The 15066-nt window shown below is 47.1% G+C and overlaps 2 protein-coding genes across 2 annotated transcripts in view; one reads left to right on the top strand and one right to left on the bottom strand.

Annotated features, from left to right (window-relative positions):
- The first annotated feature begins 1842 nt into the window (after positions 1–1842).
- On the top strand, positions 1843–6255 carry LOC121620705 (nucleoside diphosphate kinase A-like). The gene is made up of 5 exons (XM_041956866.1): positions 1843–1900; positions 4002–4134; positions 4853–4954; positions 5640–5752; positions 5981–6255. Exons 2-5 carry the CDS (start codon positions 4018–4020, stop codon positions 6096–6098), a joined length of 450 nt encoding a protein of 149 aa, XP_041812800.1. The 5' UTR covers positions 1843–1900; positions 4002–4017; the 3' UTR covers positions 6099–6255.
- Positions 6256–12074: 5819 nt separating this feature from the next.
- LOC121620365 (MBT domain-containing protein 1-like) overlaps positions 12075–15066 on the bottom strand; it is a 14541-nt gene continuing 11549 nt past the window's right edge. The window contains exons 13-18 of the mRNA XM_041956395.1: positions 14929–15066; positions 14723–14805; positions 14234–14471; positions 13859–13930; positions 13520–13708; positions 12075–12974 (exon numbers count right to left, since the gene is read on the bottom strand). The exon at positions 14929–15066 is cut by the window's right edge and continues 10 nt beyond it. Of these exons, the coding sequence (XP_041812329.1) occupies positions 12865–12974; positions 13520–13708; positions 13859–13930; positions 14234–14471; positions 14723–14805; positions 14929–15066 (830 nt within the window). The 3' untranslated portion in view covers positions 12075–12864. The remainder of the gene's footprint in view (positions 12975–13519; positions 13709–13858; positions 13931–14233; positions 14472–14722; positions 14806–14928) is intronic.

The raw sequence follows: 15066 nt of genomic DNA, 5'->3' as shown, positions 1-15066 counted from the left end.
CGCAGGCTAACGTTAAAAAGTTAAAGATTAATTCTCTAAAAATGTGGACAGAAGAACAGCTGAGCCTCGACACAAGACAAAACCAAAGACAGAGAGAAACTAACCTGCTCAGACGTCCCTCCACGCAGCACCGCGGACGCTCACCGACGGCTGAACGTTCACAGTCACGTGACATCTCCCGCATGACCTCAGGTCAAAGGTCAACATGTGACGTAACTGACTGACGGCAGCCAGGTCATTTTATTAATGGTAAATTAGTATTCATTATAAAACTTTCCTATTGGTTAGGGCCATGGGCAGCTCTTCACAAAATTAATAAGTGAATTAATTAATTAATCAAATTAATTACAGCTTGTCAAACGGTTACCTCAGCCATTTAAAGACACAATCACCTGAGCAGGTGTAAATAAACACTGAAACTGAGGCAACTCAGCAATTAAATCTCTCAGTGATCCACCGATCAATAACACACACCATGTCACCAAACAGCACAGTACTTGTAACCCTTTAAATAAGCCAACTGACTGTTCACAAGTGTGAAGACAACTGTGATGCTGATCAGAGGACACACCTTGATAGAATATGTCCCTCTGGTCACCTTATTTTCAGTCTTTTCTAGGGGTCCCATATTTTTGTCCTTTTGTGAAGGTTCAGAGTTTCACCTTTCAGAAGAGACCAAAACCAGGCAGATAGTCCAGATGGTTCAGGAACAGCTTTCAGTTCACTTTGCGTCTTCTTTGCGTCTCTTTCACCACGTTTCGGTTCGCTCTTCGTCAGCTTCCAGCTTCGACACATCATGCAGGAGGTTCCTGCAACGTTTGACCAGCAGTGTTAGAGCAGCTAGCATCTAGTTAGCAGCAGCTACTTTCAATGACTTTATATACAGTTAGTTTAGTCCAGCGGGGCCCAGCCTAGTGGTCGGGCCCCTCCAGAGGGTCAGCAGATCAATCTGAGGAAGAAACAAAGTTCTGATACACAAACCTGTTTACAGCTTCTGGACTTTTCTCTGATTTTCCAGAGAAATACTGGATCATCAACCTTTTATTGTTTGAATTACACCATCAGCTGGGAACTCACACTTTGGTGTAACAGCTAACAGTAAAATCTTACTGTCAAACAGCCTAAACGGAGTAAAAAGTACCACATGTCCTCTGAGATGTCGTGAAACAGAAGTACAAAGTGCCTGAAGAGTACAACAGTGCAGTACATGAGCTCGGTCGGGGTCGCCGTGTCGGACCCTCAGTGTGAACTCGTTCACCTGCTGCTTCACTCTGTCACTCAGATATCGTTCATGTGTCGCCTCGACACAAACGCTCTATATCATCAGCTGAGCCGCTGCGGTGTCGGGTTTCCACGTGGCGATCTCTGCTGAGCTCCTCACGCGGTCTTCCGTGTGGCGGCGGACGCTGAGGATCATGGGTACTGACGGGAGACGCTGCTTTGTGTTCGTCAGGTAACTGAGCTGCAGGGAACGGGATCAGCACTGAAGATGCTTCTGCACATTCATGGTTTTCCAAAAGTGTCCAGACTCTAAAAATCTGTCCCAAAAAGTTCTCACCCTGTCCCTCCTCAGCATGCCGTCATGTGTCCAAACACGTCCTCACGGTCCACAAACACCTTCACTGAAAACTGAGGACACTGAAATGTCCTCGTTTTTACTAAACGTCTTCAGTCTCAAACAGTTTTCCACTGCCGGATCTAAATCTGGAAGAGCCCTCCCCCCGGCCCCCACACACTCTCGCACACACAGCCCACCTCCCAGAATACTAACACACACACATTTTTTGACCCCCCCCCCCAACAGTCCTCCCTTTAAATAGAGCTCCTCTCCAGCTCTTCGGCCTCGGTGATCGCATCCCCGCTGCTCGTCTTCACAAGTTCTCCTCAACCCGAAACCAAGGTAGATATCACCACACACACACACACACACACACACTCACACTCACTCACACACACTCACACACACACACACTCTCTCTCACACACACACACACACACACACAGTAAGTTTTTACTGTTTCTGAGCGTTGACTGTCTCACAGTGGCGTCCCTGCAGTGATTTCTGTACGGTGGCAGACATCAGTCCGGCTCTCGTCATCTGGCCTCGACATGAAGCTGTTTTAAACCAGTCTGGTTTAAACCAGTCTGGACAGCGAGGCTTTAGTTCTCCTGCACACTTCGTGTTCTGTCGTGCTTTCGCTGCAGGAACGTGTTGGACAGCTGCAGACCAGACAGAGACAGGCCGTCAGCGTGTGTTGGATCCACGTGGATCCAGATTTCAGTGTCAGACCTTTGGGTTCAGTTCTGGTTAATACGATCTTGAATCTTGTGAAATGATGTTCAGAAAAGTCTTTTTGTGTCTCAGCCTGTGAAAAGACTTTTCTGCATTTCCTGCACAGACTGAAGATTTAGGGCAGCTACACATGAGCACATGCATGTGGGTCCTGCAGGTCTACAGAGTCCACAACAGAGGGCTCCGAGCCGGGGGGGCCGAGTCAGAGAAAACCTCCCAGAAACACTCCAAACAGCTGTTATCTGCACCCCCCCACCCCCACCCCTCTGCCGCCCCACTTAGTACAGTCCTGATTGGTCGACTGAACGTGGGCGTGTCCCTGCTGTCTCTGAGAGAATGAATGAGCCTGAAGGTGGACTTTTTAGGAAGCAAACTTCTTTCAATGATATATTTTTAGACGGTCTGTTCTGGTACAGCGTGGAGTCATCAGAGGTCAGAGGTCACAACAGGAAACAGGAAACAAGATTCTCTGAGAGCTCGAAGTGAGCTGACGGAAAAATGAGGCAAGTTTTTAAAAAGTGCTGCAAACACAGAAAAGACAGAAAGTCAGAACGTTTCCGAGCGTCGCTGCAGCTCTCAGCTGCTTTTCTTCATTAACTGACATCAGAGCACAAAGAGTTCATCTTCTGAGGAGCAGGAGCGCTCCGAAGGTTGGAGGTTTGTTGAGTTCTGGAGATGTCGGCCTCCTGGGGGGGGGGGGGGGGGGTGGTTTAACCTCTGGGGAAAACGAACATCCTCAGTGAATCCAACAGAAGCCTGGTTGGAAGCTCTTTGAACCAAAACTGTCCAACAGAGCATCATGAAGCTGCTCACAGGACAGAAAAGGACCCGGTTCTGATTCAGATTCAGCAGAACATAACCTGGACATGTGACCCTGAACCCTAATTATACTCTCACAAACGTCTGCCATGACGGTAGAGTGGCCTCGCGGTGGGTTTTCCGTCCTCTCAGGCCGAACTCCTGCCAGACCCTCCCGCTGTCGGCGGGTATCAGCCGCACATGATCAGATACCAAAGGCAGTAAAATTAGAAAGCCGGGCAGCCGAAGCTTTGTCCAACATTACGAGGCGGTGTCGTCTTTCGGCGGATGGTTTCCTGCTGAGAGAGAAGAATCGCCGTCCAACAGCTCAGACGCGGGTTTGATTTCACATTCAGCAGAGTGAAGTTTCTCTAATGAGGAGAAATTTAATATTATCTTTATAATGGAGAAACATGATGGGAGGACGAAGCTGCAGAAGAAACACACCTGTGAGGCAGCGGGAAGGGAAAAACTGACACCGAGCAGATATTCAGCCGACTTTGTTCGAATCCGCCATGTTTGATCAGACATGGTGCAAACACAAACAGGAAGTCCCTCCTCGGGTTCAACACTGCAGAGTCGTGGTTAACCTGTGCATGAAGTCCTGTAGCATCAGAAAGCTCCTTGAGTTCAGACCTTTCAGCAGGTAGACTCCAGGTGAGCAGCTGCAGCCTCTGAAAGGCTTTATGGTGGATTTTTAACCAGAACACGGAGCCTGAAAAAGTCATCTGATCAGGAGAGTCTGTGGACTGTGTTAGCGTCGAAGGAGGATCCGTCTTCCTGTCTATCTTCCCTCTGACCTTCATGTCACACACGTTCTAAACATTATTCATCAGTTCAGTCTGTAACGTCTGTGGCTGATGTCGGATCAGGAAATCAAATGTTTTTCTTCTTTGTTGGTGTTCTGCAGCCTTCTATCAGTAAACATGGAGCGTACCTTCATCGCTGTGAAGCCCGACGGCGTCCAGAGAGGACTGTGTGGCGAGATCATCAAGCGCTTCGAGCAGAGAGGCTTCAGGCTGGTCGCCGCCAAGTTCATGCAGGTAACGAAGGTTTAAACCCAAAAGTTTTACTATTGGCTGGAAACAAAACATCAGTACACATCAGAGAGGAAGTAAAAGCTGCCGACGAGACGCAGAAACACACTGATTCACGAGTCCTTCAGTCACAACTCAGGGAAAAATTACACATTATAAACACTGTTATTCAGGCCGAGTCTGTTCAGCTGTGAAACAACACACACACACACACACACACACACTCACACACAGACACACACACACACAGAGACACACACTCACACACACACACTCACAGACAGACAGACACACACACACACACACACTCACAGAGACACACACTCACACAGACACTCACAGACAGACAGACAGACACACACACACACTCACAGAGACACACACACACACACTCTCACACACTCAGCAGGTGTTGAGATGACAGCTGTTGAGTTGTAGAATGTCTGAATGTCGTACTGAAGGACTCACACTCGTATCACTGTCACACACACACACACACACACAGTGTAGTTATTCCCAGCTCTGTGTGTGTGTGTGTGTGTGTTTGAGTGGTTAGTGTTAACGTGGCTCATCACTTAAATCTGAGCAGTAACTCCAGCTGTCAGATTACTGTAGTGCAGTAAAGGTACAACATTCAGTACAAAGCAGCAGAAAACTGGAGTGAAGTACAAGTACCTCAGAATCATACTTCAGTGGATGTACTTTGTACTCTGTGTGTGTTCAGGCCTCTGAGGACCACATGAAGAAGCACTACCTGGACCTGAAGGACATGCCTTTCTACGCTGGACTCTGCAAATACATGTCCTCTGGACCCGTCTTAGCCATGGTAACCATGACGACCCCTGAGCCCACACACACACACACACACAGAAATCCTACACATCTCTGCCACTCCTGTCAGTCAGATATCTTTATCTGTTTCCATCCCATCAGCTCTCTGCCCCCCCTCCCTCCCTCTCCCCCTCCCCCCTGTCTCTCCCTCTCTTTCTATCTCCCCGTCTCTCTCCCCCTCCCTCTCTCCCCCTCCCCCGTCTCTCTCCCACTCTGTCTCTCCCTCTCCCCCATCTCCCTCCCTCTCCCCCTCTCTCCCCCCTCTTCCCATCTCTCTCCCTCTCTCCCCCTGTCTCTCCCGTCTCTCTCTCTCTCTCCCCCGTCTCCCTCCCTCTCCCCCTCTCTCTCTCCCCCTCTCTCTGTCTCCCTCTCTCTCTCTCTGTCTCTCCCCTCCCCCGTCTCTCTCCCTCTCTCCCCCCTCTATCTCCCTCTCTCTCTCTCCCCCTTCCCCCGTCTCTCTCCCTCTCTCTCTCTCTCTTTTTCGGCACTGACGGTTGAACGCCGTCAGGATGTGTGATCAGACCTCTAACAGGACGCTCAGATCATCAAACAGAATTAAGTGGCGTCTTCGTTAACGTGCGTCTTCACCACCAGGCGGCGCTGCAGGAAGAATTCATATCCTGTACTTCAGCAGAAATACTAAAACCATGTGTGGTGACAGGTGTGCTGATGTGTTACAGGTGTGGGAGGGTCAGAACATTGTGAAGCTGGTCAGGATGATGCTGGGTGAGACCAACCCCGCTGACTCCAAGCCCGGCAGCATCCGTGGAGACCTGTGCATCAACATCGGCAGGTGAGTACACACTGACAGGCGGGACAGGTAACCGGTCACACACCTGTTTTAAAAAACAGCACATTCATAAATGTGACTCATCAAATCTTCAGCCAACAAACACGTTCTCCTGACAGCCTGATTCATGCCTTCAAACGTCTGCAGTGTTTTCATAATGAGCAGTAAAATGTTCTGTGAAGCTTTTATCTGAACGTCTTATTTCGTGTCCGTCCTCGTCTGTCTTCTCAGGAACATCATCCACGGCAGCGACACCCTGGAGAACGCCAAGACCGAGGTCGACCTGTGGTTCAAGGCCGAGGAGTTCGTCTCCTACACCCCCTGCGCCCAGCCCTGGCTCTATGAGTAAACTGGCCAATCATCCACCAGTAAACTACGCCCAACTGGACCCCACCCGACCCACTGAGCCCACCCCCATCACACCTGTCGTCCCTGCAGTCGATCCTCTGACTTCGTCTTCACTGAAACATGTAGCTCTTGTCAATAAAGTTTCATGTTAACAACAACAGTCTGAGTGCTGCTTCCTGCACTTACCTTGAGCTAATGCTAACATGCTCAATGCTAGCATGTTGATGTTCAGCAGGTGTAATGTTTACCACAGTCGCCATCTTAGTTTAGAATGTTAGCATTAGCTAATTAGCTGTAAACACAGTCCAGCTGAGACTGATGGGAGTGTCTTCGGTTCTGCAGGTGTTTGATCATAAACCACATACTGGACACGTTAAAATGTTGGCCTGATGGTGGCGCTAGATGAACAGTCAGAGGATCAATAAAGTTATTACAGTTCATCCTGAGGGGAGCATGACGTTCCCATCAGGCTTAGCTGAACAAATGTTAGCCTGCTAACATGCTAAACTTAGACAGCGGTAAATATTATACCTGCTACACATCATGTTAGCATGCTGCCATTAGCATTTAGCTCTGAACCCTTCACTATAACAGGTCAAAAATTCCACCTGTCCACAGACGGCCCCTCTTAAGTATCAGATGTAGGCCTTGCTAATGCTAGCATGTTAGCATATCCATGTGCTTCAAACAGGCTAAAATAGGAGGAAACGGAGCAGTTTTGCTGCTGGCGTGTAGCACGTGGCGACCGTCCTTTGGTTGGAGCGGCTGCCTCTCGAGGGCAGACGAGTAAACCTGCACGTTTCTGTCTGAATATCAGTAACGGGAGCTTAAAGTCATGTGACTCCATCAGGTGACCCCGCTGACCTCAGACCTGCTGGGCTGGAAACACATCAGACTCAGATCCAGATCCAGATCCAGACCGTCTGCTGATGAATGAGGCCTGGATGTGAGGAGCATACAGACGGTTTACATCATGGAGCTTTCCTGACGGTCACACTGCGACGAACCAGCTGCTCCCAGAGCGGATCCGTCGTCCATGTACCATCGGCTATAGCACGATTATCTAGGTGTCTGAAACAGCATGAAAACCTCTATTTCGTACAACAATTAGACTTAAAATGCTAAAAAAAACAAGATTATTGCCTTTTTTGTTCCCTTTCTGAGAACATTCCTAAAACACTCAGACGAATATGAACAAGACGACACAATAAAAGAAACACATCATCAAAGAAATGTCACTTAATTCATAAAACTATCATGATAAAAGAAGGACGCGCTCAGATGCTGAGTCAGCACGAAGCCAATAAAAGACACAAGTGATGACTGAAACTTCAGGAATCATTATTTCCTCTCAGCAGGTTTTTCTCACAACTTTTTATTGCATAAAAAATGTAAAGTGAATCATCTAAATGCAACAATTTCTTCACAATCATGCTGCCAAAAATTGCACAATGTATTAAAAAAAGCTTCATGAAAGTCGACGTCAGAACGTGAGAACATTTCTTTTGTCACACATTTACAGGATATAGATTTATATCTATATGGAGGTTTTTTTTTTAAACATTTGAGCTCAGTAAACGTCGCGTTCACAGCACGAACACGTGGACCAAATGGACGTTAACGGACACAAACACATTCAGACCTTGACCCAGCTTCATCAGCCTGGCTTCGGCTCGGTGCCGTTCTTCCCTCGGCTCTGTCTCGCAGGATTTGACGTTTACATTTACGCATCAGAAAACAGCAGATTTCCACACGAGCGCTGAACGTTCGTCGGGTTCATGAATAACTACGTTGGGTTAGTGAGATTTTCGTCTCTCGTTTTGTTGAGATCACGAATCCTCACCGAGATGTTGGTTTGATGTGAATCTTGTCTCAGGTCTTCTCGGTCCGATCAGGTCTCGTAGGTTATTGTTGTATCTCTACAGGTCCGATCCGAGTCCTCTAATCTCAACGTAATAAACTCACGATCTCGACTTGATTATCTCCAAAATTGCATACTTGTGTTTTTTGCCAGTCTTGGAATTTAGTACCTGATCTTTGTACCTGATCAGGTCTGGGTTTCAGTCTTGGCTTTAGTCCTCTGATCCCACGATATTAAACTTGTGACGTCAATCTAATTATGTCCAAAACGCTGCTCTCGATCTTCTAACTTCATAATTCTGAACTCGCACTAAAATCCTCTGTGCGATCTTGAAATAACGGGTCAAAAAACTGAAAAGGGACCGCAGCTGATCCTGGTTTTCAGACTCCTTCAAACAGTATTTTTGTCTTTGAGTCTTTAAAACCCACAGAAAACCTGCAGAACGTCGGACGAACACACACAGAACATCACAGACTGACGAGGAAGATCGAGAGTTCGACGATCAAACCGTCGTCAAGTCGCGTCACAGAAAACATGAATCCTTAAACTGAGCAGAACACATCAAACATTTTCTCCAAGTACAAAATCACAAACAGCTGCGTGTCCACCAGGCCGGCGGACAGTCTGTCAAAGTGTTTCCAAAAAAAAAAACCATCAAACCTCATCAAATATGTCATCGATAGATAGCACCAGAATATGAACGAGACAGTCCGACATTATTCACGTACGAAAAGACGAGAAACACAAAGACACACGAACAGTAGAGAGCAACGAGTGTGAGATAAAAAACAGCTACTGTCAGTGTGCGTACACACACACACACGCACGCACACGCACGCACGCACGCACACGCACGCGCGCGCGCGCGCACACACACACACACACACACACACACACACACACACAGACTCGTTCATGTTATACCTCTTTAGTAGAACTTGATTTGTGCACCTTTCAAATGTGAGACAAAGAAAAGACAGAAAACAGCTGAAAGGTTCAACATGACTAAAACACAAAGTACGAAAAAACGTGAAATTAAAATTATTCAAATTAAATTACGTTAAAACTGAGCTGCTAAAATAATGAGAGAGTAAACTTAATCACAATAGCAAAATCTACGATGTAGAACGTCAAGGCGTGACAACGAGATAAAAGTCATAACGAGGTGTGATAACGAGATAAAAGTCATAACGAGGTGTGATAACGAGATAAAAGTCATAACGAGGCGTGACAACGAGATAAAAGTCATAACGAGGTGTGATAACGAGATAAAAGTCATAACGAGGTGTGATAACGAGAGATTATTTTCTGCGTCTCTACGTTTCTTCTCGTGGCAGAAACAGACATCCATCGCTCAGATCAGACTGCAGCTTCGTCTCAAGTGTAATTAGCGGCGTTCATTTTGTCAGGCTTGATTTTGGCGTGGAATCGTCAGATTTAGTCACGTTCGACTTTCGTGACTGTTGGGTTTGGTCGATGATGTTTTAATCTCATTTTTGTGAATTTAAACTCTTCTGAGCATTCTGACGTTTACGTCCCCATGTCCTGATAACGTTAGCTTAGCGCTTTATGATTTCGTGGTGTAGTCGACCAGTTTTGTTGCTGCTTCGATGATTTAGACGTAACGGTCACTGAAAACGTGAGTGCAAACCGTCAAACAGCTAAATGAACAGATTGTTTGGACACTAAAAGGTCCAGTTTCATCTGGTCTTTAACGAGGTCTTCATTAAACAGTCATTCATTCATTTGTCCATTTCCCCCCTTGGCCCCCGGACCTGGATGCTGGAGAGGCGTTGATGATGGCTGACCTCACTCCAAACAACTGACCACAAGTCAGCGTGTCCAGACGCTCAGAAAGGGGTGGGGCTTGAATCAAACGCATACAAACAAACCAGGAAATAGTCACACTCAAAACTGTCACAGCACCGATAAATGACATCACAGCCAAGAGAGCACGGAACGCCAGAGATACGCCGTAACGAGCCGCTACTGTCAGCACCAACGCGTGGAATGCGTCCACGCCATCACTCATTCACGCTGAACGCCATCTGTTCTCCTCATGTCGGCCTCCTCTTCACACTGAGGCAACATCTTCATCACAACGAACTGAGCTTTTCTACAACGCTCTATCTTTAGCACGTTAGCATGCTGTAACACAGGGCTGTAACGAGACCGCTGCGACGTTTCTCAGTCGGGAAAGTCTGAAGTCGTTCTGGTTCACGGAGTTAGAAGTCTTTCCTTTGGTGAATGCAACGCCCCCCCCCCCCCCCCCGCCCCCCCCAGACATGACTGACATCAAACATCTGCTGTATAATAATACTGTTAAACGTCACATATTTAATCTGTTTTATCTGCACACCTGTAGTTCAGTTTTATGTTCATCATTCAGAATGTGATAATCTTAATATTATTAGAATTTCTTTAAATCAAATATAATCTTTATTGTTTTTGAAATAATCTCTATTATTCTATTATAATCCATATTACACTATTTTGTTTTTCTTTTAATCTTTCTTTCATAAACTTTTTGTGAGGTATCCGTAGTGAATCATTAGTTTGAGCTGCTAAACTCGGCTGAAGCGTTTCATCGTTTCGGGGGTCGTCTCTTCATTTGAACGCACACTGTAAGAAGTGACGGTGTGAGGAGACGCACACTTTCTGAACGAACGTGTTGGGCCGCTGCGGAGATAAAACTGTCCAGCTCACGCCAAACATGTGACCTGGAGGAGATGAAACCTTTACAAGGCTTCCTGTGTCACATGACAACCTGCGAGCACGGACAGGCTAACATTTATCAGGAGACGTCGCTTCACATTCTTACACTTCTACCCACTGAGCTGCCCAGTATAAACACTGGTGACCGCTGGGAACATCCCAGTACGACTGTTACATATTTTAAAAAACGGGGAGCCGCTCACCGCAGCTAAATAAGAAATAAAACTAAAATCAACTCACTGATCGGTCACATGTATTAGCTGTGCAGCTAACATCTAGTTTATTCTCTGTTAGAATAAAAACTGCCCCAAACACAGACAAGAGAGGCAAAGGCTACAAATATAGCTCTTGAATAGTAATGGTTCCATTAGCAACTGAGCTAACAAGTTTGCTAACTGACAAGCTAAAAAGCTAGCTTGGAGAGCTTTTTTCTCTCTTCAGTGACTCTTTAATTAACAAATAATGAACAATCCTGAGAGCAAAACACTACTGGGGAGACAACAGAGCAGTAAAATGTGACATGTTAGCCGTTAGCTCTCCAGCTACAGTAGCTCAGCTAGCCATGTGAGCAGTCACTACGTCACCTGCAGCCGAATGTGTTGTGATGACTGCATGGACGGACGTCGCTGTGTGCTGTGACTGAGGCTTAACGTCAAATCAACAGTTATTAATGAATGAATAAACTGTCATTATGAATATTAACGAACTCTCTCAGCTTCAGTGCTACGCCTTCAGTTCTATTCACGTCTACTCAGACTGTCGACTAAACTCTTCAAAGTCCCGACTGCAATAATAATTCTTTTTATTACTTTTATATAATTTTATAGATCGTGTGAAGACAACATTAGATGTTTTTGGTAAATGCAGAAAAAAAGGCATAAAATGGTAACAAGCAGTTGAACCGTGCATTGGTCCTGAAACTCAAGTATCGAACTGGCAGTATTAAATGTTCTTAACGATACTCAGACCGACGTTAATCTCTTATTGCGGCTGTTTGGACATTTATTTATTGCAGTTAATCTGCAGCTGCAGCTACGACTGATTTCTGAAACAAACGAGCCATTTTTCTGACGTGGAGGTGATCGCTCACGTGGAGAAGAGTTTCAAACTTCACTCACGTTTCAGTTTTTTCCTCATGTTCGACACAGATCTGGTGATTTGAATGCAGTTCCAGCTGCAGGTCCTGGTCTGCGAACACGACTCGACAACAACACAGTTCAACAAACGGAGCCACCGACCGCCGTGGCTCTTAGCTGGTTTCTTGTTTCGTGGCATCCTGACACTCGTCAATCCAGAGTCCAAACCACACACACACACACACACACACACACAGAAAGTTTAGAAGTGACGGCTAATCTCAACATTACATTATTATTATTACGTCAGGAGCGTGACCCTTGAACTCACCACATGAACACGTACAAACGACAGAGATCTTGGCGTTGAAAAAATTATCATACAAAAGTTTCATCATCGTCCCCCCCCTCCCAAACACAGCAGGACCACTTCCTCTTCCTCACTGAGTGAAACGTGTGATGTCCTTAAAGCCAAAAGAGGCCGATGAACAGAGGGGGTCTGGCTCAGACCTGCTCAGACCAGCACTCAGTTTCACAGGGATTCACTCGTTAATAATCTTTATAGAAACACGATGTGTTCATCCTGTTAGCAACCCAGCTAGCTGGCGGGTGCCAGGTTAGCTAGCTGGCTAGTGTTAGCATGCTCCCAGCTACAGACCAGTATCTCTGAACTAACTGGTTAACAGACAGAGAAGGATTTAAACACCCTGCAGAAAATGAGTTCATGAAACATCCACCAATTCCGGAACGTGAACTCCCACCAGGCGTCCGAAGCCCCACATTCCCAGAAACAACACGGAGGACGAGTGGTCGCTGTGAACGGCTGCTGAACTGAGCTTCGTGAATCCGTGCGGATGAATTCTGGTCTGAGCAGGCTCAGAGGGGGACGGAGGAGGCTGAGGTGGAGGAAGGTCAGCAGGCCTGAACACTGACGTGTTCACACAGGCTGAAGAAGAACTTCTCCCTCAGTGGAGTGCTTCACTTCGCTGATGAGCAGCACGATTCAAATAATAATAAAAACTCTGATCCAATCACAGTAGAGGATTTCACGAGGACTGAAATGTAGAAACAGAGGGATGATGGATGGAGAGATCAGAGAGGGGGGGGGGTGAGGCCTACTGGTCCTGGTTGCTGAAGAATTCTCCAGAAGATCCGTTGGTTTCTGTTTCAGTCCTTTCAGGCGTTAGTTCTGTCCCCTCCACGTTCTCGTCTTTAATCTGTGAAACTGCACAGACAGAGAGGACGACCTGCAAAATCACTGCAGCTGCACACAAACCTCTCCATGATGCTTCTCCTGCCCCCCCTCAGAGGGACATGCTGTAATCCACTACTTCAGTTACTTTACACATTAAGATTATTATAGAGAGAATGTTTAAACGACCAATCAGATTACAGTACAGCAGAAACAATTAGTCCATGAATCAATTAGTGGATTAACAGATAACTAATGATCATCTGTTGATGATGATGATGTTTGATCTGCTGCTCTTCCTCTGAATGATCTGAATGATCTGAATGTGTTTGTAATAATGTGGAGCTTTGGACTAAACAAACACTGTGAAGGCGTCACTTTGGCCTCATCGTCACCACATTTCTCACTATTTTCACAATGTTTCCAAACCGATCGATCGATCGATTAATGGAGGAAATAATCAGCTGATTGATCCAGAATGAAAAGAATCATTAGTCTGATCAGTCTGATACAGAATAGAGTCAAATGAAGCTCCAGATAGAACAGTATTGTGTGTGTGTGTGTGTGTGTGTGTGTACCTGCCCCCCCCTCAGTGTTCGGGCTGCTCTCTGGGTCAACAGAGGGGGGCTGGGCTGCTGAGGCAGGAGAAGGGGGTGATGGGTAATTGGGTGGAGTCTCATTCTCATCTCCTGATAGGCTCCTGGGGACACCCGTTACCATGGCGCCAGAGAGACTGACAGGCCGCTTGGCGACGGGCAACTTCCTCTCTGAGAGCAGAAGGTGGAGTCATTATCTTTTTGTTATAAATTCATCGTCTTCCACAAACATCAGCTCGCTGTTTCTCTCAGCGTTGAATAAATCATGATGTCAGCTGATGAAGAGTCTGAAATACTCTTCATCAGCTGTTACTAACTCACTTTTCTTCTGTCCCTTGTACTGCTGGGACTTCTTCCTCTGTTTGGAAGCTGCTGACTGTAGATCTCTGGAGCCTGAAACACACACACACACACACACACACACACACACACACACACACACACACACACACACACACACACACACACACACACAGAGGCCGGTTACCAGGTAAAGAAATGACTATCTGCTGCTGATACAGTCCAGAACCAGAAGTACTAGAAGTACACAGACGGGTACAGGGATGGAAACATGTGCATGAGGGCCAGGAGAAGCCTTACAGCCACAGTGTGTGTGCATGTGTGCGTGTGTGCGTGTGTGCGTGTGTGTGTGTGTGTGTGTGTGTGTGTGTGTGTGTGCGTGTGTGTGTGTGTTACCTGTATTCACAGCTGGGGGCTGCAGCTGGTACCCGGTCAGCTGACACCAGCCGACCGGGTACAGGTCAGGTGACTCACAGTCCACCCACTGATCGTACTCGTCCTCCCAGCCGTCGAAGTGTATCCGTAGCAACCTGTGGACGATGCGAGTCACCGTGGCGACGCAGACCAGCCTGGGCTCCATGAGGTCCACGGCCTCCAGCTTCATACCGGGACGGAAACCGTGGTTGGGGACGTCCTGCCGGAGGAAAGAGCGATCAGAGTGAGCATCATACTGATTCATTGAAATCAATTCAAAGAGCCCAGAGCGACGTCCACAGACTCCTCTGGTTGTCCGGGCAACAGTCCAAACCCCAACATGTAGTTCACTGTCATAGAAGACACAGAAACCCTCCAGTCATGAAACTTTTGCTTGGAAATGGACTTTAATCACTGGATTATATGAAGGATGGTTTCCTGTCAGGTGACCAGGGTCGTGCTCGCTCTCACCTTGTTGAACAGGTTGACGGGGGCAGCCACAGACTTGGTCTCCTTCAGGTATTCAAACCACCTGAAGGGAAGGCAGGTGTAACCTGACAGGTGAGCAGAGCACAGCAGGTTTCAGTGTCACACTCCTGAAGCTGTGTTAAAAACAGCAATCTGACACATTAACAAACAGATTTCGTTTGTTTGCTCGCTCGTCGGGGGAGCTGTACCTCTGGGGGGGGTCAGCTCGATGCTGTTGATCTCACAGAAGCCGGAGGGGAAGATGGAGGGGGACGTGGAATGATAACAGAACCAGTCCGAACCGTCAGCCGCCTCCGAACCGTCGATGCCGATCATCAGGTACCCGT

This window comes from Chelmon rostratus, chromosome 17 (genome assembly GCF_017976325.1).
Source record: "Chelmon rostratus isolate fCheRos1 chromosome 17, fCheRos1.pri, whole genome shotgun sequence".
NCBI classification, from domain to species: Eukaryota; Metazoa; Chordata; class Actinopteri; order Chaetodontiformes; family Chaetodontidae; genus Chelmon; species Chelmon rostratus.
Note: the sequence above shows the minus strand (reverse complement) of the source record. Positions and strands in the feature narration are given on the sequence as shown.

What these genes read in the sequence shown, in the direction of transcription:
- LOC121620705 (XM_041956866.1), top strand. Translation starts at nt 4,018, where the DNA reads ATGGAGCGTACCTTCATCGCTGTGAAGCCCGACGGCGTCCAGAGAGGA. An exon ending in TCGCCGCCAAGTTCATGCAG is followed by an intron (nt 4,135 to 4,852) that starts GTAACGAAGGTT and finishes GTGTGTGTTCAG; the next exon opens with GCCTCTGAGGACCACATGAA. An exon ending in CTGTGCATCAACATCGGCAG is followed by an intron (nt 5,753 to 5,980) that starts GTGAGTACACAC and finishes CTGTCTTCTCAG; the next exon opens with GAACATCATCCACGGCAGCG.